This window comes from Saccopteryx leptura, chromosome 1, assembly GCF_036850995.1.
Source record: "Saccopteryx leptura isolate mSacLep1 chromosome 1, mSacLep1_pri_phased_curated, whole genome shotgun sequence".
Classification (NCBI taxonomy): Eukaryota; Metazoa; Chordata; class Mammalia; order Chiroptera; family Emballonuridae; genus Saccopteryx; species Saccopteryx leptura.
In genome coordinates this window covers 255,261,986-255,286,075 of record NC_089503.1, presented here as the reverse complement: position 1 = coordinate 255,286,075, position 24,090 = coordinate 255,261,986, and the positions used below count along the sequence as shown (strand labels likewise).

The 24,090-nt window shown below is 43.0% G+C and overlaps 1 protein-coding gene across 1 annotated transcript in view; it reads right to left on the bottom strand.

Moving 5' to 3' along the window:
- Nucleotides 1–24,090, bottom strand: part of ADGRE3 (adhesion G protein-coupled receptor E3) — a 66,688-nt gene that overhangs the window by 6,435 nt on the left and 36,163 nt on the right. Inside the window, exons 7-14 of the mRNA XM_066347043.1 lie at nucleotides 21,687–21,806; nucleotides 13,211–13,395; nucleotides 9,612–9,782; nucleotides 5,906–6,103; nucleotides 5,388–5,623; nucleotides 4,833–4,899; nucleotides 4,526–4,617; nucleotides 2,649–2,817 (exon numbers count right to left, since the gene is read on the bottom strand). Coding sequence (XP_066203140.1) covers nucleotides 2,649–2,817; nucleotides 4,526–4,617; nucleotides 4,833–4,899; nucleotides 5,388–5,623; nucleotides 5,906–6,103; nucleotides 9,612–9,782; nucleotides 13,211–13,395; nucleotides 21,687–21,806 — 1,238 coding nt within the window. The remainder of the gene's footprint in view (nucleotides 1–2,648; nucleotides 2,818–4,525; nucleotides 4,618–4,832; nucleotides 4,900–5,387; nucleotides 5,624–5,905; nucleotides 6,104–9,611; nucleotides 9,783–13,210; nucleotides 13,396–21,686; nucleotides 21,807–24,090) is intronic.

Here is a 24,090-nt window from a genome sequence, read left to right as displayed (position 1 = left end):
ATATGTCTCCTGGGGGACTGTTTACCTGAAACATATGTACTCTTATTGGTCAATGTCACCTTGTTAAATTTAATTTTCTAAATAAAAAAAAAAGAGGACCATTGTGCTTTGCCATGTACACCTATACCCACACATAAACAAATACATAATAACAACACAAACAATAAATGTTTATATATATCATATAAACAAAATGCAACCCTTCTAGAGCAATGTTTTAAAAATTTTTTTTCTAATATATTTTGATTATCTTTTCAGTCCTAAAATACTTTTGTGCCTAAACAAAAATTAACATTTGAATGTTTCAAGCTTATGCTTGTCCTGTGTTCTCCAGGAAGTGTTGGCTCTGTCAGCTCAGTTTCTTCTTCTCCCTCATCCACTAAGATATTCTTCTTTTTCTAGTTTGGTTCTTTGGGCACTTGAATGCAGAGTGAGGAGAAAAGGGAGGAAGGGAGGAAGGGAGAGAGGGATGGAGGGAGGGAGGGGGGAAAGAAGGGATAGAGGAAGTTGGAGGGAGAGAGGGGGGAGAGAGAGAGAGAGAGAGAGAGAGAGAGAGAGGAGAAGGAACAGAAGGAGGAGGAGGAGGAGAAGGAGGAAGAGGAGGAGGAGAAGGAGGAAGAGGAGGAGGAGAATAGTACTAGTAACAGGAAAAAGGACACGTTTTGCTTTAGTAACAAACAATTTCAAAATCTTAGTGGTTGAACTCAACAAAGGGATACCTGTGTGTCTTTTTCATGGTATTTGAGAAGTACAAATAAAGACCTTGAGTAATTTTGTATTTCTTTCAGTTGTTGGACTATATTTGGCCATCGTACCTCCTGATCTGGACTATGTGAATCCCAGCTTCACTGGGGTTTCAGTCTTTTACAGCATTATATTTCATGGTTGCATAGTACCATGTTCTATAGATATAGTATAATTTAACTAACTACATAGAAGTATGTCAACATACTTTGACAGTATACAGTAGGGTTTTATTGTATCTGGGGTTTAATTCTAGAGCCACCATGCAGTCCAAATTATCCTTGAGTGCCCCTTAGTAAGGTCACATTTAGAGGTTTATGTCTCCCATCCAAGTACTAACCAGGCCCAACCCTGCTTAGCTTCCAAGATCAGATGAGATCGGGCGCGTTCAGGGTGGTATGGCCGTAGACTAGAGGTTTATGTCAATAAGCCCAAAGCAGCCGGTGCTTCCCAAATGTTAGACACACATCACTGTTATTTTGCTCAGCTGAAGACACATAAGTTGGCTTGTATTTAGTAGTCATAATGAATATAAAATTTGTATCTTAAAAACTGGAAGCTTGCACTGTGAGATGCCTTAGGAACTGAGATGAACTGAGGGAAGAGCATATGTAAGTTTTTTGCATTGTGCTCACTCAGGAGCATACACTCACTGAGAAGACTTGCCTACACTTCTCTTTGGCTATACATGTAAGCTCATGTAAGCTACAGTGGCTTATATAGAGACGGGTAAATGGACAGATAGAAGGATGGGTATGTGAATAGATGATGTTATAAAGTATAGCACAATGTTAATCTAGGTGATTGGTACACAGCAGGTCCTTGAAGAGTATTATTTCATTTAATGTCGTTTTGTTATAATATTGATGAGATGCTGTAGAAACTTAATTCTTGTTTATATCAATTAGCTCATGGTAAAACTGGTTTCATTTCATCGTCAGTTTGCTTAAAGTTGCAGAAGTTATTGGCAATGTTAAATGAGGACTTACTGTATATGTGTTTGCTGCATAATTCTTTAAACCTTTTGCATGTCTGAAAATATCCATAATAAAATGTTGAAAAGTCAGCTATGTAATGTCATTGTTACATGTTAGTATGGAGACTATACTACTACATGGAAATGTGTTTAATAATTTCTGTGTTAAGTAGTATGGTAGATTGTATTTTTATCTTAATTATTCATTCCCTTGAAATAGTATTATACCCTGTCTTAGCCTTCTTGGACATGTGACTTTCTCACATGCAAGTCTCAGTGCAAGCTTCCAGTTTTTAAGATACAAATTTTATATTCATTATGACTACTAGCCAATGAGATATCAGTGGAGGTGATGCAAGCAGAATCACAAAGCTTGAAATGGCCTTGCCCAGTATGGCTTGCCTTTTTGTGATTTTGCCATTGTTAGAACAAGAACTTATGTTGGGAAATGCTCCCTTTTCTACCAAGCCTCAGGATGAGTCAGAAAGAGCAGACCTGAATATACCTGCATTGTATAGCCAAGCCAAGCTGAGCCCAGCCAAGATCAGCTAAACTCCAACCAACCTGCAGACTTGAGAATGAGAAAAGTAAATATTCGTGTGTAGGCCACTGAGATTTTTTGAGGTTGTTTGTTACACAGAAATAGCTGACTATTACAAATGGGTAAGCTGAAGAAAAACATATTTCCTTGATATAGCATTACTTTGTGAGAGTTAAACATATCATTATTTGCTTTGTGAAAACCTTTAATAAACTGACATATCTCACAATCAATACCATCTCAAAATAGAGAAAATATAGGTAGTATTTACATACTGCTCACAAGTTCATATGAGAATTTAGAAAACATGGATCTAAATGTTTCTTAAACTATATACTTGAAATTTTTTCTTAACTTTAAAACAATAAAGAAAGGGTAAATGTTTACCTGCTGGCTGAGGAGGCAGTAGACCAGGAAAATGAAGATACCCTGAAGGCTATTTATGATAGTGAAGAGGTAAGCCATGACCCGGCCAGCTGGGCCCACCTGCAAGATGCCCAGACACCACGTGCAGCCCAGGATGACGACCTGAGCTGTCGCTTTCAGTGTCAGCATTCTGAGGGAAGTGGAAAATGAAAATATATTAAAGCTAATAATAAATGTGGACACCCCTATAGTATACTCGTTAATAGTGGAGATTCTGGAGCTATACTGCCTTGGTTTAAATCCAAAGCAGCACAAAGCAAATGTGTGACATTGGACAAGTTACTTCGCCTTTTCATAACTTGGGTCCCTCATTTTTATAATAGTCCTATTATATAGGATTATATACTTATATATAAAGATCATATATAATCTTCGCTGCTGCAAAGATTAAATGAGAGTTTAGCATATGTATTGAGGACAGTATATGGAACAAAATCAGTACCATATATACATACATAAAGCATTCTAAAACTAGAGGCTCTTTATCTCTTTCTCTCCCATAGGTGGCAGGAATATAATTTGTTATTCAAACAGGGAGGCTTTTGAGATAAAAACGTATGCTATTAATAATTACTGTGGGTCGACAGGCATAAACTGGGACTGTCCCAGGCAAATTGACATGTAAGGTCACTCTATATCTGCATATATACATATTCATCCCTAATTTTAAACCATAATGTTTTATGTGAGAGAAGCTGGTTGATGAACACTTTGTAGAGTGTGTTGCCTATTGTATGTGTCCCTGTGTGTTCTCTAGAAACGTACAGAAGAAAGGCTTGGGAAAATATCACACATACTACATCCTACTTATCATAATCTTTGTTAACTCCAGCTTTCTTGGGAAATGGAAGTAGCAGGAAAAGGGGGAGTTATCTGTTTTCACTTTATATAGTTAAAAAATTTGAAAATATTTAACATGCTATTTTTGTGATTAAAACGAAAACAACAAATTGTGTTCTAATGAAAATGGGTGCTGCAAAATTATGGGCATTCTCATTGCCCCAATATTTTGAAATAGTATTATACAAAATATATTTTAATCTAAATCCTTTCCAAACCTATTACACAAAACTCTTAGATATACATTTAAATTTGTTATAACTAGCCAACCTGGTCTCTACCGGCGAGTGAATCCAGTTGTGTTGGGGCATCCTTCAGAAATGCAACTTTCAGAATTTCTATAGAAGTTAAGCTTTCAGTGACTGATGGATTAACAAATTTAAGTTGGTTGTTTTTGAGAAAAAGAGTACTCCTGTGTGCATCTCGTGTTGTGTGGCAGAACCTGCTGTTCTGTTCGATTCTTCTCCTCTTCCTTTTAGGGTTAGATCCCTTCCCTCGGAGTCTTTTCAAGGACACATGGCTACCTGGTTAGAGACTACATTTCCCTGCCCCCCTTGATGCTAAGTGTCACCATATGACTAAGGTCTAGCCAATAAGATATGAGCAAATGTGGTCCAAGCAACTTCCATGTCATCTCTTTCCCATGGATGGGAAACTGAGAAGGACAACATCCTAGGGAATGGTGGAGAAACAAACTAGAAAGAACCCGAGTTTCGGGATCACTCTGTAGAGCAGAGCTTCCCCACTAGCCTTGCACTGCTCACCTGTGGACTGTGACATGAGAGTAACATAAATTTCTATTTCACTCTTGTTTTGGAGTCTTTTTGTCTCAGCAGCTCAACTTGTACTCTAGTTAATACAGACATCAGGAGATGATAGTGGCCTTACTAGTCCCTGGAGCCTGGTTGTGGGGTGTATGTCTGTATAGATATGTAGGAAGGACAAGGAGGGTGTGGGTAGAAGAAGGCGGGGTCAGAGAACCATTTGCTCGATTTTACCTTGTATTCTGGATGGATGACACTTCACTATTGAGGGAGGAGAGTTTCCTTCTCAACATCCAAAGGACCAAGATGAAAAGTACTAAATTCACCTGCAGGAATGATGCAGACAAGGAAGAATGTTAAAATTATGTACTGTGTCCATCATAAATTGCACACAACCCTTAACTTCCTGCCTATGAGACTGAACTGGCAGCAGGTGGAAAAATCAAACCACACAATGGAGAACATATGTGACCCTTGTACTGTCCTGCAGCTAGCACTTCTGGTGCTTCTTCGGTCAGGAGCAGCGGAGCCACATACTCACACAGACAATGGCACAGACAGGGCCCAGGAAACCCCAGATGAAGTTTTGTTTCAGTTCGAGCCAGCAGCTGGGAACAATGGGAAAAGGAACACAAAAAGATATCAGATAAAGCACGTGGAGTGACACCTTTTCTTAATAGAGAACTTTTCCTAGGCCTTCTGAGAATGCCAGCTGATGGCAACGAAGGTTTTGATTGTTCCCTGCCATGCGTGAATGACACATTAAGCATTTCACAAACACAGTCCTGTTGAATTTTCATACCAGCATCATGAGGGTGGGACAATGGGGATAAGTGATACCCCCATTTTGTTAAATAGAAATCTGAGACTTACAAACTTCAAATGGTGGGAGGGATAAAGCAGGTACCTAACCATAAAACTCCCTCCTTTAGGAGCCTTCTAAGCTCCTCTCACCATCTTTCGCTGCCTCACTGGGGAAAGGTGAGAGCTCTTACAGTCAAGGAAAAAGTAGAGTGCATTTGCTGTGGATATCTCAATCACCATCATTAATGCTGACCCCAAACTGTCCATGGCACAGTGTGAGAGTCAAGCTCACCGATCAGGTGTTCCATAAAGGTGAGGCCTAGACGCTGCAGAAATGGCCACAATCACAGCTGGGACTCCGTAGCCCACAGGGAGCATGAACTTCTTCATGAGCTTGCTCACACTGGAGTAGTTGACCATAGTCAGGTTGCGTGCAGTGAAGAAGAGGTTCAGGCCCTCCAGGAGCATCCAGGTGAAGGAGGCCAGGTAGAGATAGTGTAAGGCACCCGCGATGATGGCGCACAGCACCTGGGGAGAAGCAAGAGTCACCGGGTAGGATACTTAGGGTGGAGTGTGACCTGAGGACCTCTCCTTTATACTGCCATTGAGTTCAGAGCACGTGACATTAGCACAAGGTCATCAAAAGTAAGGGTGCTTGGTAATCAATGTCAGCACTACCAACCTTGGCACCACCCCTCCAGCCTCTCCCAGAGGCCAAAGTTATTTTATTAGTGTGTCCAGTACAGCATGGCCCCATGGACTCTACACACCCTTGGGTAGGACACGGGTCCTTTGGGACAGTGTCAGTACCTTGTGCTCAGTTCTGTCGATGGCTGTGAGGAAGAGCAGGTGGGCCAGGAAGAGGCAGACTGAGAGGTGCAGGTGGAGGGAGGTGCTGGTGTTCTGGATGGCTTTGCACAGCAGGAAGGTGAGGGCCGCCAGGAGGAGGCACAGCAGGGAGAGGCTCAGCCCCACGTAGGTGATCACAGCCAGTACAGGATCCTCCTCCTGGGACCCGGCAAAGAGGAGATATCAGTCACACTTTCCTGGGATGGAATTATGGTCCCTCCTAACCCTCGGAACAAGGCATCCTAAATACAGGCACATAGCCAGACAATAGAAAGTATGAGAGGTCTATAAAACTATGTCTTTTTTTTTAATTTTTAATTTTAATTTTTTTTTAGTAAGAGAATGAGAAAGAGAGATAGAGGGAGACAGACAGGAAGGGAGAGAGATGAGAAGCATCAGTTCTTCATTGCGGCACATTAGTTGTTCATTGATTGCTTTCTCATATGTGCCTTGACCTGGTGGCTCCAGCAGAGTGAGTGACCCTTTGCGCAAGCCAGCGACCTTTGGTCTCAAGCGAGTGACCATGGGAGTCATGTCTATGATCTCATGCTCAAGCTGGTGACCTCTGGGTTTCAGACCTGGGTCCTCAGCATCCCAGGCTGATGCTCCATCCACTGCACCACTACCTGGTCAGGCAACTAAGTCTTTTTATTCAGCTTTATTGAGGTATACCTAATATACAAAATATTGCACATATTGAGTGCATGCATTTTGATGAGTTTGAATGTAAGCTATCATCCCCACAATCAAGGTAATAAACATATCCAACAGTTCTAAGAAATTTCTTGTGTCCTCTTGCTTTTTAAATCTGCGGTAAGAACCCAACATTAGATCTACCCTTTTAGCAAGTTAGTAAGTGAGCAACCCCCTGTTGGCAACTATAGGCTCTATGTTGTATAGTAGAATTCAAGTTGAAACGAATGGGTATATCAGACTCAGTCTTAGCCTCAAATTGACACAGGAAGTCCTGTGTAGTGGAGGCTATCAACCTCTTCATACTCACCTGTGCCTGCCCTCTGGCTGAGTTCTATGAACCCCAATGACTCTGCCTGATGGTGTTTCCCCTGCCATGAGAGCATGCTCAGACATGCCAGAGCAAGTCACAAGTGCAGGGTGTTAATGATCCTGAAAGTTGCCCTCAAATAATGACAGTTGGAAATTGGTAGATAAATACCCCAGCTTGTTCCACTTCTTGTGGGAAGCTGCATGTCCTATGCTATTTCCCAGAAGTACCCAATGGGATTGAGTCCCAGATGTCTATGCAGGTAACTTCTCTCTGATGCACCTTTTCTTGGCTGCCTTCTCTTCTCTGTCTCTCTTTCCTGCTGTCCTACTGAGGTTTTCTGGGCTCACCTCCCAGAGGAACTACTTGCCCGCAAATTCCAGTCTTAAGATCTTCTGGTGGGAGGCCTTAAACTAAGATACCTTATCTAATTCTTCTCTTGGGGGCTCATCTCATTAAAGATAGGGACCAGGGATTTGACTTAGCCAGACTCACTAAGGAGAAATGATACTCACCATCCACTATAATTATGTGGAGATTTTCACTTTTTTGTGTCACTTTATAGAAATTTTTAATCCTTTGTTTTTTAAACCTTAAAGTTGTGAAATATAACACATGTACAGAAAGAGCATAAAAGTCAATATATCATATGATTAATGATGATAAATGAAAACTGATCATGAACTAGCTTATGGACTAGTTCATTATCCCAGAAGTTCTTCCTAATCGCAAACCACCTTCTTCCTCAGAGGTAGCCATTTCTTTTTTTCTTTTTATTGGGGAAGGGCAGAGAGACAGAGTCCTGCATACGTCCTAACAGGGATCCACCCAGCAAGCCCACTAGGGGGCAATGCTCTGCCCATCCGGGGCATTGGCATTGCTCTGTTGCTCAGCAACCAAGCTCTTCTTAGCACCTGAGGTGGAGGCAATAGAGCCATCCTCAGTGCCCTGGGGTCAATTCGCTGCAACTGAACCATGGCTGTAGGAGGGGAAGAGAGAAAGAGAAAGACAGAGAGAGAGAGAGAGAGAGAGAGAGAAGAAAGAGGGGGAGGGGTGGAGAAGCAGATGGGTGCTTTTCTTGTGTGCCCTGACCTGGAATCAAACCCGGGACAGCCACATGCTGGGCCAATGCTCTCAATGCTCTACCACTGAGCCAACTGGCCAGGGCTGCCATTTCTTTTATGATGTTTTACCACCTATGCATTCAACCCCTGAGAATATAATTTGGTCGTGTCTGTTTTATAACTTTATATGGATGGAACAACACTTTGCTCTACAAAGTCACAGAAACTCATAATAACAGAGGCTCCATCATCTTGTAGCTGCACCATCTGGAGTTTGTTGCTTCCTTATCACCCTGGCATATCCCACATGGAATTGTCTATGCTTCATCCCAGGAAGGTAGCATTGCTTTTACTAGCTTCTGATGGGAAACAACTTAGATACTCATTAACTGTAGAATGGATAAGTAAATTGTAGTATAGTCATGCAAGGGGCAATTACACATTAATGAAAATGAATAAACTAAGGCTATGCCCAACTCATAGATGAATTTAATAAATGTAACAATGAATGAAAGAATTATTTTATATTTTTAAACCTATTTTAGTTTCTCCACTGCCTGGTATAATAAGAAAGGTCAAAACTTTCAACCAAGTGTTCTGGGGAGACCACCTCCATCCCTGAGGAGAGAAGAATGCGGGACTTCCTGTATGTTGTCACCCAGCCTATGCCATCAATAAGTTCTCTAACCCTGGATGTGTGTCCAGTCTGATCCTCTCTTACCACCTCTACTGCTGCCACCCGCACTCCACTGCCACCATCATCTCTCTGTGAGTCCCCCTTGACCACTGTTCCTTCTTGACCTGAGAGCCAGAGGGATCTTCTAATGACATAAATATGTAGCATCCATGATGGAAACACTCCATTGCCTTCCCATTGAAATTCGAGTGAAATCTAAATTGCTGGCATGGCATTCGGGGTCTGGCACTTTTCTTCTGCTCCCATCTTCCCAATCTTGCCCCTTCAACTCCTCCCATTGACTCTGCTCCCGCCACACCTCTCTCTGGGATGCACCAAGTTTATTCTCTCTTCTGGGTCTTTACACAGACCTCTAGCTCATGGTCTTCCTGAGACCTTCTTTTTCCCATTGAGGTAAAATCCAAATAATATAAAATTCACCATTTTATAGTGTACAGTTCAGTAGCATTCAGTATGTTCAGTGTTGTGCAACCACAACTTCCATATAGTTCCAAAAAACTTTCATCACCCCTAAAATAAAACCCCATGCCCCTCAAACAGTTACCGCCATTCATTCCTCCCCACCAAGACCCTGGCAACCACCACTTTGCTTTCTGTCATTATGGGTGTGCCTGTTCTGGACATTTCATATAAGTGGAATCACACATTATGTGGTCCTCTGTGTCTGGCTTCTCTCACTCAACCTGCTGTTTCCAAGGTTCATCCACATTGTAGCACCACTGACTCTTAATATTCAGATTTCAGCTTGCATATTTCATCCTCCCCTGACCGTTCCGTCTCAAGTGGCATGCCTCTGCAGTCACTCCAGCCCCTCGCTCATTTTCATGTTCTTTTTAGCACTTATCACCACCTAGTAGGGGCTCAAAAAGGTTTATCTGGAGGAATTAAATGTTTACATCATACCTGGCTGGTGATGGCCATGAGGACAGCAAAACTGGACAAATGAGTGCATGTACATGTGGTGTGACTCTCGTTCACCTGTTCCAGGAAGCAGCCGTCTCTGGACCAGTGGCCACCCTCCTCCTCCACGCTTCTCCAGAAGACGCAGAAGATCTTTTTACTCAGGGGCTTCATCTGAAAATGAAAATAGAATGGGCTCATTGTATTCTTGCTCAGGAGAAACAACTCTCAGATGTTAGTCAACCCTGGGGTTGCGAATGAGACCATGGCTAAGAAATGACTCAGGTAATTTCTATCTTAAGCGAAGACAATGGTCATCAGGACTCTTGTCTCCATAGCCCCCATATATACATAGTGAAATGACTACCACAATAATCTATCACCTCACATAGTAACAATTTTTATTTAGTGGTAAAAACTTTTATTTTTTTAAGTGGTGAGAATATATATTTTTATATGTGCACACAGGAGAGAGACAGGAAGGGAGAGAGATGAGAAGCATTAATCCATAGTTGCAGCACTTTATAGTTGTTCATTGATTGCTTCTCATACATGCCTTGACTGGGGTGCTCCAGCCAAGCCAGTGACCCCTTCTCAAGCCTGTGACCCTGGGCTTATATCTATAATCCCACACTCAAGCTGGTGACCATGCATGCAAGCTGGTGAGCCCATGCTCAAGCCAGAGACCTTGGGATTTTGAACCTGGGTCCTCAGAGTTCCAGGTCACCTGGTTAGACAGTGGTGGGAACTTTTAAAATCTATTCTCTTAGCAACTTTCAAATATATAATATAATACTTATTAATTACTGCATTGAATCACCTTGCTGTACATTAGATCTCCCAGGACTTACCCTTTTATAAGTGGAAGTTTATACCCTTTGATCATCTTCACCTATTTCTATTACCCCCAAACTCTGGCAACCACCAATCTGTTCTCTGTATATTGAGCTTGTCCTTTTTAGATTCCACATATGAGTGAAATCATATGATATTTGTCTTTCTCTTTCTGACTTATGTCACTTGGCATAATATCCTCAAGGTTCATCCATGTTGTTAAAATTGGTAAGATTTCTTATTAAGAAAATGAGAATTGAAGGAGTGCCTGACCTGTGGTGGCACAGTAGATAAAGCGTTGACTTGGAATGTTGAAGTAGCTCGTTCGAAACCCTGGGCTTACTCAGTCAAGGCACATATGGAAGTTGATGCTTCCTGTTCCTCCCCCCCTCCCTGCCTCTCTCTTCTCTCTAAAATGAATAAACTAAAAAAAGAAAAAGAATGGAAAGAGCAAAGAAATTGTACTACAACTATGTCTGGCTATTGCCCTTCTTTAAGAGTTTAGACAGAGGATGGGAAAAGGCAATGTATTAAATAAAAAGTTTTTTTTAATTTTTTTTTTAATTTTTATTTATTTATTTATTCATTTTAGGGGGGAGAGAAAGAGAGAGAAAGAAGGGGGAGGAGCAGGAAGCATCAACTCCCATATGTGCCTTGACCAGGCAAGCCAGGGTCTTGAACCGGCAACCTCAGTGTTTCCAGGTTGACGCTTTATCCACTGCGCCACCAGAGGTCAGGCAAAAAAAAGTTTTTTTTTCTTATTGAGATATGTAGTCTTAATAATACCAGCCTTCTGTGCAGAAGTGAGTATTATATCTCAGTTCAAATTTCACAGGTGTAAGAAGTACCTGCAACTAAACTAATTCCATGCACTAGAATAATGCTGCCCATGAAAAATAGCATGTCAGCCACTTATGTAATTTAAAATTTTTTATTAGTCACATTAAAAAGGTAAAAAAAAAATCAAATTAATTTTAATAATATATTGAATATTTCATTTAACTTACTATATTCAAAATAGTGTTTATTTAATTTTATAGATTTGATCTATTGCATAATAGACTTAACTTTTAATTCAAATACAGGGTAAAATATTGTAAATAGCCTGACCAGGCGGTGGCGCAGTGGATAGAGCGTCGAACTGGGATGTGGAGGACCCAGGTTCGAGACCCCGAGGTCGCCAGCTTGAGTGTGGGCTCATCTGGTTTGAGCAAAAGCTCACCAGCTTGGACCCAAGGTCGCTGGCCGGAGCAAGGGATTACTTGGTCTGCTGTGGCCCCGCGATCAAGGCACATATGAGAAAGCAATCAATGAACAAACTGAGGTCTTGCAACGAAAAACTGATGATTGATGCTTTTCATCTCTCTCTGTTCCTGTCTGTCTGTCCCTGTCTATCCCTCTCTCTGACTCTCTCTCTCTCTCTGTCTCTGTCTCTGTAAAAAAAAAAAATCCCAGTTAGAAGGTGATGGAAGACAATTGGACCTTGGGTGATGGGAATGCAGCATAATCAAATGTCAAAATAACCTAGAGATGTTTTCTCTGAACATATGTACCCTGATTTATCAATGTCACCCCATTAAAATTAATAAAAAATATTGTAAATATTCTTTTGGTGTCTAATATGTTTCATCCCTACAGAACATATTATACATATGTCTGGTTAAGACATAATTCTGTAGGATGTTGCTCTAGTCCCTTTCTCTTGATATGTCAATATAAATCAATCTATGTAATCAACAAAATAAAAATTATTAAGGAGATAATTTATATGCTTTTATTCTTACTAAGTTTTGAAATCTAGAAAAAGTAAGTCTTCAAAACACTAACTCAAAAAAAAACCCCCACTAACTCTTTGCAATCTCAATCCAGACCCATCATTTTTAATTTTAATTAATTAATTTATTACTTTCATGAACAAAAAATGGGAATTTTATTCAAGAGTTTTATGGGATGTTGGGGTAAATGGTTAACACTGAAAAGCAAATTGAAAACCATTATTTTCTTATGATTTAAAAAAAAAACTCTTTTAAGGTCTCTGTTGTTTCCCTAAAATTTCCCTTAATTTTTCACTCTACTCTCATCTCTTCTCTGCCACTCTCTCTCAACTCTACTACTTCTCCATCGCCTGTCCACCGTTTCTTTTTTCTATAGAGCAATTTTTCTTGCTCTTGGCACCTCTAATGTGCATGCTTGTTACCAAGTGGGACTCACTGTCCCTCATCGTGTTTGCTTCTTCTTGATCTTTCTTCCTTATTCCCTCCTTTCTCCTTACTTTTTATTTCTCTTTTTTAATCATCATGATTTAATTCCTTTATCTTCTTTTCACAGAAGAATCTGTGCCACTTGGGAACAGAGATATTATTGAGATGACCATGGACAAGCCACCTGGCACATGAAGGGAAAGTGAAGAGAGGTGACTGATTTCTCACCACTTCTCCCCTGTTCACCTGTTGCTCCTTTACCTCCGTCTAGACTCTGATAAACAGAAACAGTCTCTGTGATAAACTATTCATCAGTGGAGTGTGGTGAGAGATTGGGGAACCAAGGTTTAGGATAGGCTAGATAAGAAATGTCAAAACAAAGTTCCTGTCTTCAAGGGTTACTCAATATAGTGAGACCCACCACATTTTAAATGCTTAACAGCTGCAGGGAGCTTCTGGCTACCACATGGGACAGGGCAGGTCCACACTGTTAACTGGAAGGCTGTGCAAATAATTCCGTCTACATCCGTGATACCCAAGCAAACTCAAACAGCAGCTTTGACCCACCTTCACATGATGAAAGCTCAGAGTTATGGGCTTGGAGAGAGATATGTTCCTTTTGGGTCCAATAGCAGCACTTACTACCTGGGAGTTTAGGTAAACTTGATCTTTCTCATCCATCTCGCCAAAAAACGTTGCATTTATGATATTTCCAAGAGAAGAGTATGAAATAAAGGCAACTGCACTGGGACCTGAGGAAACAGAAAAATAAACTGCCACCATCATTCCTTCTGCCCCCTCTCCTGCCCGACACCTGTCATGCTCCCGTGATGGCTGCACCTGAGTTCTGGTGTGCTTATTAGCCTACTCTTTCTCCCATACTCCTCCCCAAATCCAACTCATGCTCAAGACTCAGCTCAATCCCAGCCTCAGGCTCAGGCAGTGTTTTGATGCTCCTTTCTCTGAACTTGTATTTCAGATGCAGCCACTGCCATGCCAATGAGAATTCAGCTGTCCACTAATGATTTCATATGAACTGAACTCTCTTTTTCCAACAGGCACTACATTTCTTGAGTGGCTATATGGGACACTTCATCTGGAAACCATGGGGCTCCCAGCACAGTGCCAAACATCTTTATTTCCTAAAAAAGTTTAACTTACATTTCAAACACTCAGAAAAGTATAACTGACATCTACACCTAGATTTAACAGGTATTATCATTTTGCCAAATTGGATTTAGAATTATTTTGTAAAGAAATAAAATGTTTTATGTAGCATCCACCGGGTATGAGAACAAACGTCGGAGACTTTCAGGAGTTAAGATGTTACTTTATTGGCCAGTTTAACCTGCGCAGGGGCGAACTCCCGAGATGTCCGGAGACACTGTGCCCACAAGGAGCTGCAAATGGGAGCCGCGCCTGGAGCTTACAGCCAGGCCCTTATATATCCTAAGTGAGCAAGCATAGACAGAAGCAGATGTGGCAGTTTAGCTATTGGCTAGGGAGTTCACACGCAGCATAGCAACAGGGGCCAGCATAGCAACAGGGGCCGGTTTTAGCTTAGTGGCAAATTTCAAACCTAAACTTCTGATAAGGGTCTCTGACTTTCTTTGTTCCCAGCCTCACAGGAGCCATATCAGCACTTACTGTTTCTGCAATAGTTATACTCTTTGGCAACTCCAGTACTCCCTGAATCTAACATTTTAGATATGGCTAAAGCTCCTACTATTTCATTTTTTAAAAATTTTTTATTTTTCTGAAGCTGGAAACGGGGAGAGACAGTCAGACAGACTCCCGCATGCGCCCGACCGGGATCCACCTGGCACGCCCACCAGGGGGCGACGCTCTGCCCACCAGGGGGCGATGCTCTGCCCCTCCGGGGCATTGCTCTGTTGAGACCAGAGCCACTCTAGCGCCTGGGGCAGAGGCCAAGGAGCCATCCCCAGCGCCTGGGCCATCTTTGCTCCAATGGAGCCTCGCTGCGGGAGGGGAAGAGAGAGACAGAGAGGAAGGAGAGGGGGAGGGGTGGAGAAGCAGATGGGCGTTTCTCCTGTGTGCCCTGGCCGGGAATCAAACCCGGGACTTCTGCACGCCAGGCTGACGCTCTACCACTGAGCCAACCGGCCAGGGCCTCTGTCTGTCTGTTTCTATCTATCCCTCTCTCTGACTCTCTCTCTGTCTCTGTAAAAAAAAAAAAAAAAATGATATGAAAGTTGGGAGGGGGGCAAAGAAGAAGGAGTTGAAATTTTGAGGAAGAGAAGAGACTGGGTCAGTAGATAAGAGGACTTTTAGGAAGTTGACTAAGTCTTGTGTGATGTCATTGCAGTTCCTCTGCTGCTTCTTGAAGAGACTTCAGCAAAGATGAACTTATCTTTCAAGGTTTTTTTACTTGATTTTACATGTCTTTCTTTCTTTTCTTTTTTTTTTTTAGGTGAGAGGAGGGGAGATAGTAAGACAGACTCCCACATGCACCCAGATTGGGATCCACCTGGCAACCCCATCAGGGGCCAATGTTCAAGTACTGAGCTATTCTTTTTTAGTGTCTGAGGCTGATGCGTTCCAACAGAGCCATCCTCAGTGCCTGGGGCCATGCCCAAACTGATTGGCCACTGGCTATGGGACCCGAGAGAGGGAGTGGGGAGAAGCATATGGTTGCTTCCTCTGTGCACCTTAACCAGGAATCGAATCCAGGATGTCCATACACTGGGCTGTTGCTTTATCCATTGAGCCACTGGCCAGGGCTGATTTTACATTTCTTTTGGATGATATATAATGTTGACAGTAGACTCAAGTAAATCTATACTGCTCACAAAAATTAGTAGATGTTTTCTTTTTTTTTTTTTAGAGAGGAGGGAGAGAGAGAGAGAGAGAGAGAGAGAGAGGGAGAGAGAGAAAGGGGGAGGAGCAGAAAGCATCAACTCCCATATATGCCTTGACCAGATAAGTGCAGGGTTTTGAACCGGCAACCTCAGTGTTCCCAGGTTGACGCTTTATCCGCTGTGCCACCAGAGGTCGATGTTTTCAAAATGAATATGAAGCTATAAAATATTCCCTAATTTTTGTGAGCAGTATATTTATAGTTGGGTGACATGCATCTCTATCTCTACTACTTAAAATAAAAACAGTCTTAAAAAAAAAATGTATGTACCAATCATTTCTTTTCTATGGATTATATATAGCTGTAAAGCAGATCTAGAAATGAATAACACATACAGAAATCATGATCATCTATCTATCATCTATCTATCTATCTATCTATCTATCTATCTATCTATCTATCTACCTACCAACCAATCATCTATTATCTATCTATCATCTATCTATCTATCTATCTATCTATCATCTATCTTTCTATCATTATCATCATCTAGCTATCTATTATCTAGCTAGCTATCTGACTATATTCATCCATTAATTCCTTTATTTTTTTTGTGGAATACCTACTACATTCCAAACACTAGTCCAGGGACAGTGGGGAACAAAATAAACGGAAATTTCTGCCCTTTTGACTCTTAAATCCTGGTGCAGGAGGTAGACAAAAAGCACGAACAAATAAATAAAGGTACATATTAGAGAATGATCAGTCTGTGAAAAAATTAAGTGGGGCAAATGGACAGAAAGAAACAGGTGATGGTATTTTAGACAGTTTTCTGGCAGCAGAGTGAAGAAAAGGAGGGCCGGGTGGATATGTGAGGGAAGATGCCCCAAGTGGAGGAAATAGCAGGGAAAATTCTGGGACCACGAATGTGCTTGGCTCATTCAGGAAGCAGCGAGGAAGGTAGTGGGGTGACAGGTAGATCCTGTGGGGCCTTATGGGCTTTGGTGGGGAGGACTTCTGTTTTTATTTTAAGTCAGTGAAAAGCCATTGAAGGGATTTAGGTAAGAGATTGCTGCAATTTGGCATTCTTTAATAGGCATATATATTCATATCATATATTTATAATTTTATCATATATTTAGGAGATGCACATATTATTCAATAGTATATTGTTATGGGCTGAATTGTGTCCCCTGCATCTTCCTAAATTTATATGTCAAAGTCCTAAATCTCAGTACTTCTGTAGGTGACTGTATTTGAAGATAGGGCCTTTAAAGAGTTGACTAAGTTAAAATGAGGCTGTTAGGGTGGCTCACCACCTAATCTGACTGGTGTCCTTATAAGAGGAGGAAATTAGACACACAGAGAGATACACCAGGGATGAGTGCATATAGAGAAGAAACCATGTGAAGACATTCTGAGGAGACAGCCATTTGTAAGCCAAGGAAAGAGGCCTCAGAACCAGCCCTGCTGATACCTGCTGATCTTGAACTTCCAGCCTCCCAAACTGTGGCTGTGTTGGGTGTGTTCTGTGAGATGGTTAATGAAGGGGAGGGTGTGTCACATTTCCAGTGAGAGGGAGAGAGAGAGAGCAAGAGAGAGAGAGAGAGAGAGAGAGAGAGAGAAAGAGAAAGGGGGAAGGCGTGGTGTAGAGAAGCAGATGGTCGCTTCTCCTGTGTGCCTTGACCAGGAATCGAACCCAGGACTTCCATACCCTAAGCTCTACCACTGAGGCAAACGGCCAGGGCTACCCCTTCCTTTTTTTTTTTTTTCTTCTTTTTTTTCTCATTTTTCTGAAGCTGGAAACGGGGAGAGACAGTCAGACAGACTCCCGCATGCGCCCGACCGGGATCCACCCGGCACGCCCACCATGGGGCGACGCTCTGCCCACCAGGGGGCGATGCTCTGCCCATCCTGGGCGTCGCCATGTTGCGACCAGAGCCACTCTAGCGCCTGGGGCAGAGGCCACAGAGCCATCCCCAGCGCCCGGGCCATCTTTGCTCCAATGGAGCCCTGGCTGCGGGAGGGGAAGAGAGAGACAGAGAGGAAAGCGCGGCGGAGGGGTGGAGAAGCAAATGGGCGCTTCTCCTGTGTGCCCTGGCCAGGAATCGAACCCGGGTCCTCCGCACGCTAGGCCGACGCTCTACCGCTGAGCCAACCGGCCAGGGCCCAGGGCTACCCCTTCCAATCCTAAAGTTGTCACTATTTGGAGATAAATTGCAAATTCATTCTAGACAATCAGTATTTTTTAAAATTTATTTTAAAAATTTTTATTTATTTTTTCATTTTTAGAGAGAGAGGAGAGAGAGAGAGAGAGAGAGAAAGAGAAAGCAAAAGAGGGGGAAGGAGCAGGAAGCATCAACTCCCATATGTGTCCCAACCAGGCAAACCCAGGGTTTTGAACCTACGACCTCAGCATTCGAGGTGGACACTTTATCCACTGCGCCACCACAGGCCAGACTAGACTATCAGTTTTTTTTTTTTTTTCTTTTTTCTGAAGCTGGAAACAGGGCGAGACAGTCAGACAGACTCCCGCATGCGCCCGACCGGGATCCACCCGGCACGCCCACCAGGGGCTGTGCTCTGCCCCCCAGGGGGCGATGCTCTGCCCATCCTGGGCGTCGCCATATTGCGACCAGAGCCACTCTAGCGCCTGAGGCAGAGGCCACAGAGCCATGCCCAGCGCCCGGGCCATCTTTGCTCCAATGGAGCCTTGGCTGCAGGAGGGGAAGAGAGAGACAGAGAGGAAAGCGCGGCAGAGGGGTGGAGAAGCAAATGGGCGCTTCTCCTATGTGCCCTGGCCAGGAATCGAACCCGGGTCCTCCGCACGCTAGGCCGACGCTCTACCACTGAGCCAACCGGCCAGGGCTAGACTATCAGTTTTTAATTGAGGGTGACTCTACCTCTTCTGGGGACACCAGACAATGTCTGGAGGCATTTTTGTTTGTCACAACTGTGGGTTTTTTTTTTTTTGGCATCTAGTGGGTAAAGGCCAGGGATGCTGCTTAGCACGCCATAGGGCTCCCACCCCAGAGAATGGCCTGGCCCCATAGTGCTGAGGTTGGGAATCTAGACAGAACCTGAAGGACAGAGAGAGCCCCTCAGTGAGCTTGTTGCATACCCACCAATAGGTTCTTTTCTCTCATTAGTAATGTTAAGGCTTCAGCCTACAAGAGGATTTAATTTGATGAGCATTTGTTATCGTTCTCCAGCTACCGTGCCTACAGAGAAAGAATTCACGGTTCCGGCCATGAAAGGGATCACAATACAGTGGAGGAGACAGGGCCGTGTCAATCAACAGATACAACACATGATAGAAGACAGGATAAGGTGGGTTAAAGATGCTGGGGGAGGGAGGTGCACAGAGAAGGGAGGGCCTGAGTCTGGTGCTGTGATGGAAGTGAGCAGTCTTGGGAGGAATCATGAACGAGGTTAAAGTTGAGCTGTGTTAAAAGAAAAGTCAGAGTTCACCTCGTGGAGTGATGCCTGGCATTCCTGGCAGAGACAGCCAATGCAAATGCTCAGAGGTGAGACACAGGGCCCATTAGGGGATGATAAATATGTAGTTTGCTGCGAGGCACGTCTGTGTCAGGTGCTCATCACAGCACATGGGGTCAAACGGTGATGTCTGTAATTTATTTAAACAATTCCGCATAGATAGTTGTTTTGGGCTGAGCTGTGTCCTCCTGAATCTGTATGTTGAAATCCTAACCCGCAGCACCCCATAATGTGCCCAGGGAGCAGACTGGGCTGAAGATGTAATTTGTTTAGCCTGCACTGTGAAGTTTTGCACACTCTAACAAACTGTGAGGGACAGAGGAACCCGATGAGAGTGCAAGTGTGGAATTAGGTGGTTGGGGTGGCCTCCCCTTTTCCGCCTGGCCAAACAAAGGCAGATTCAGTTCTTTTTTTCTTGGGGGCGGGGAGAAAATGATAGGAAGTAATTGTCTCCTGAGACAGTCTCAGATCAGAATGGGATTTGTTGGCTATGTGTTATTGTCTTCACCTTGGGATTGGAGTGGATAGTACCCGTGTTTACATGATTAAATTTTAAGGCCCCATTTATCATGCTATAGCAGTTGCAGCTATATGGCAGTTATAGTAAATATATTCTTGCCAAATTAAAAATTGGAGTTTTCATGCAAACAACCCAATTTTTGGTTTCTCTTGAAAAAAATCAGAGTCTTGGCAGTTACAAAATAGTCACAAGGATGTAAAGTCCAGCATAGAGAATATAGTCAACAATACTGTAATAACTACGAATGGTCAGATGGATACTAGACTTACCGAGGGGATCAGTTTGTAAGTTACATATAAATGTCTAACCACTATGCTGTATACCTGAAACTAATATAATCTTGAATGTCAACTATAATAAAAAAATAAAAAGAAGTAAAAAGAAAAGTGATTAGACAACGTGAAACAAATAAAGTGGAAGTCATTTCTTCCCTCTTCCCAAACCCCCCTCAAAATCAGAAAGTCTGGTAACACTGGGACCATTAATAGAAACAATCTACTCCTTTGTATGCAGGCTTAGCAGACACTGTAGGCACCCTGACTTAATTCCCTTGGCACTTTATATGCTAATATATTCTACCACAAGCAGCTGAGACTCTGCCTGGGAGCTTCCCCTGAGTGAATGTGTTTAATCTGCACCCAGGGCAGACTGGAAGGTCTGGAAATTAACTCCCCAGATGGGCCCTCAACCATTGATGAATCAGAGCAGGCGGATAAAAAGACCCAGCTCTCCTTGAGTGGGATGACTCAGTGAGATTAAACCCCAGTAAACACCAGCAGTACCCAGTTCACTAACATAACAATATCTATATTGGCTGCTTTTTCTTTCCTCACTTTCTCTCTCCCCAACTGCGGTGGTTAATTTTATGTGTCAATGTGGCAAGGCCATGGTACCCAGATATCTGGTCAAAAACTAGTCTGGATGTGGTTGTGAAGGTATTTTTCAGAGAGATTAACATTTATTTATTTATTTTCTATTTCTTAAGTGAGAGGAGGGGAGATAGTGAGGCAGACTCCCACAGGTGCCCTAATGGGGATCCACCTGGAAACCCCCATTGGGGGCCATGCTCTAGTACTGAACTATTTTTAGCACCTGAGGATGGTACGGTGGGACCAACCTAGCTATCCTCAGTGCCTGGGGCAACATGTGAAACAATCGAGCCACTGGCTGTGGGAGGGGAAGAGGAGAGAAGGAGGAGAGGAGAGAATAGAAGCAGAGGGTTGCTTCTCCTGTGTGCCTTGACCAGGAATCGAACCTGGGAGGTACATATGCTGGGCTGATTCTCTATCCACTGTGCCACTGGCCAGGGCCTGGCATTTATTTATTTATCTATTTATTTCCAATCACAGCGCCATTTCGTTGCTCTGCTACTGCCCACTATGAAACATGGAATGCCCACTAGTGGGTGGGAGGGACCAGGTTGACCAGCACTGCAAAAGTGGGCGGTTTTTATAAAAAGGTTCGCCATCACGGACTTAGCATAATATTCTCAAGGTCCATCCATGGATAAAGAAGATGTGGCACATATATACAATGGAATACTACTGAGCCATAAGAAAGGATGAAATACTGCCATTTGTGACAACATGATGGACCTTGAGATTAACATTTAAATAGTTAAACTTTGAGTAAAGCACATTATCCTCCATCATGTGAGGGTCCTCATCAAATCAGTTGAAGGTCTTAAGTAAAAGACTGACCTCCCTTGAGGAAGAGGAAAGCCTGTCTCCAGACTATCTTTGGACTTGAGCTACAATATTGACTCCTCCCTGGCTGTATTTTAGACTCACCAGCCTCCACCATCGCATGAGCCAATGCCTTGAAACCTGTCTCTGTTCCTCTCCACACACACACTCTATTGGTTTGGTTTCTCTAACACACTTATTGCTACTTCTTGGGATCACCTCTTAAATAAAGTCCTTACACTGGAACCCCTTACAATTGTTTTAGAAACTGCTTCTGGGTGAACCCAAACTGAGACACAAAGAGAACAGCTCCCGAACTGCAATGAGGTCTATTCCATGTTGAAGAATAGAAAACTTCCACTTTGGGAAGATGTCTTTTTTTTTTTTTTAAAGGAAAAGACTCAAATGACACAATCTTAGGGTAACAAACCCATCAGGTAGGAACCTATTGGGGATGTTTCCTCATGACTCATGCAGTGATACTGCTGTGTGCCAGGGTTCTGAATGCAGCACCACACGTACCTGCTCTGTGTCCCTGGACGATGTCACTGCAGTGGATGTTCAGTGCATTCATTTGGACGTTCAAGCTGAAGATTTTTCTTTTCTCAGAGCAATTGTCTGTAACAACTCGAGTTTCAACAGCTGGTAAAAGAAGTGCCAGGCAAGATTACCATTATTAAAAACTTTAAAAATGTGCACAGCAACACAAACAGGATACATTTATTGAATGCATAAGAGGTGTCAGACGCTGGGCTAAGAGACTTATACATTGTCAACTTATGACAGCCTCAGATAATCCCATGGGGACCATTATCCAGATGAGAAAACAAGTTCCAGAAATTAGAAGTCCTCTCCAAGGTTTCCCATCAAGATGGTGTCAAAGGTAAATGCAGTATTCAAATCCCCCCACAACCACATCAAAAATACAACTAAACTATAGAACAACCTGAAATCTAGTTGAATGAGAGTGCTACAACTAAGGATATAAAGAAGCCACATCCAAGACTGGTAGGAGGGGGTGGAGAGTGAAATGGGCTGATTCCAAAACCAAGTGTGGAAGATAAAGATTGGGAGGGATATCTTGGCTGCAGAGGAATACCCTGAGAAATGAGGGGTCCCAGAACCACAATAGGACCGCTAGCTCAGGGTTCCAATACTTGGAAGAAAAGTCCCCATAATTTCTGGTTATAAAAACCAGTGGGGGCCCTGGCCTGTTTGCTCAGTGGTAGAGCAATAGGCCCGGCATATGGATGTCCTGGGTTTGATTTCTGGTCAGGGCACATGTGAGAAGTGACCATCTGCTTCTCTTCTCCTCCCTCTCCCCCTTCTCTCCCTCTTCCTCTCCCATAGCCAGTGGTTTGATTGGTTTAAGTGTGGCCCCAGGCACTGAGGATAGCTTGGTTGGTCAGAGTGTGTTAGTCTCAGGCTAAAAATAGCTCAGTACTTGAGCATCAGTACCAGATGGGGTTGCCAGGTGGATCCCAGTCAGGGCTCATGAGGGAGTGTGCCTCACTATCTCCTCTCTTCTCACCTAAAAAACCCCAAACCAATAACCAAGCAACAACAACAACAACAAAAAAAACCAGTGGGGATTGTGGCTGAGATAGACAGCTGCTTGAGTCCTAAGCAGTTCCTCTTAAAGGACCCATGCACAAACTTACTCAGACTCACTCCCTCTGAACTCCAGCACTGTGGTAGCAGCTTGAAAGGCACATGGGAAATACAATGAGGAACTGAGAGCAACAGCTGGAAGGGCAGCTTTCCCTGAGACAGAAGAGCTGGTAGAGCCATTGTTCCTTTTCTGAGCTCTTCCACTACAATACTGCAGGCAGGCACAACATCTGAGTCTCCAGCAGCCTAGCTCTCACTGTTCCCTCTGCCCTAGTGATTCCCTGAGACCCCACCTGTCGGGAGCCAATCCACAACTGCTGGCTGACAAGGTCACAGCAGGAGAAGATCCACAACTGCTGGCTGACAAGGTCACAGCAGGAGAAGACCCACAACTGCTGGCTGACAAGGTCACAGCAGAAGATCAAAAACTGCTGATTGACAAAGTCACAGCAGAGAAGACCAATGGCTGCGGGGTGACAAAGTCACTGCAGTGAAGACCAATGGCTGCGGGGTGACAAAGTCACTGCAAAGGAAAGGCACAACGATACTTCCCCCTTTGACTTTTTGAATTAATCTGGCCTTATATCCCCCCTTTTCTGGGTGTGTGCTATTAATTATGGCACAGGGATAATAGTACCGTGCTTTCCCTGTAGATTCGTAGTGATTTCTTTGAAAATGAGACAGAGGGTGTGAGTTCCACAGAAAAGCCTGTAAGCCCCTTGAACTGGACTCATAGACATAAGAGGCTGGCTATGATATCCCTCGTAAAGGGTTAAGTTTGTAGGAGAATTCCTTCTTAATCATGTTAGAAAGAATAGATTGTGACTTGTGAATGGGTAGGAGGCAGTGGCTGTGCACAGAGCACCCTTCGGCCTTCACTTAATTCAACATTTTTCCTCCCTAGCCTTTTCATGTGATAAAGTAGAGAAACATTCCTTTCTTCTTGCTTATTTAATCTGCAAATAGTGGTATATTCTGAGAAGAATAGAGTCAGAACTTAACTAGTGTTTAAATATAATAAATAAGTAATATTTGACTAGACAATAGTATCTTAGGTAAGGTATAGTAGAATGGCCCATTGTGTGGCCTAGGATGAGAGCATAGTCAGCAAGAAAAGAATGTTTTACTAAGAGAATTGTCTTTTGACTAAAGGCAATTGCTAGGCTTTCTCAATGAGATGTTCTCATGAGATTTACATACTTTCCAAAATTCTGTAATAATGAGAAAAATGTAGGAAGTAATAACAGTTAATGTCTTGTGTTGCTGCTGGGCTATCTTGCAAGTGCACTCTGCATATCTTTGGGTGAAAGCTATT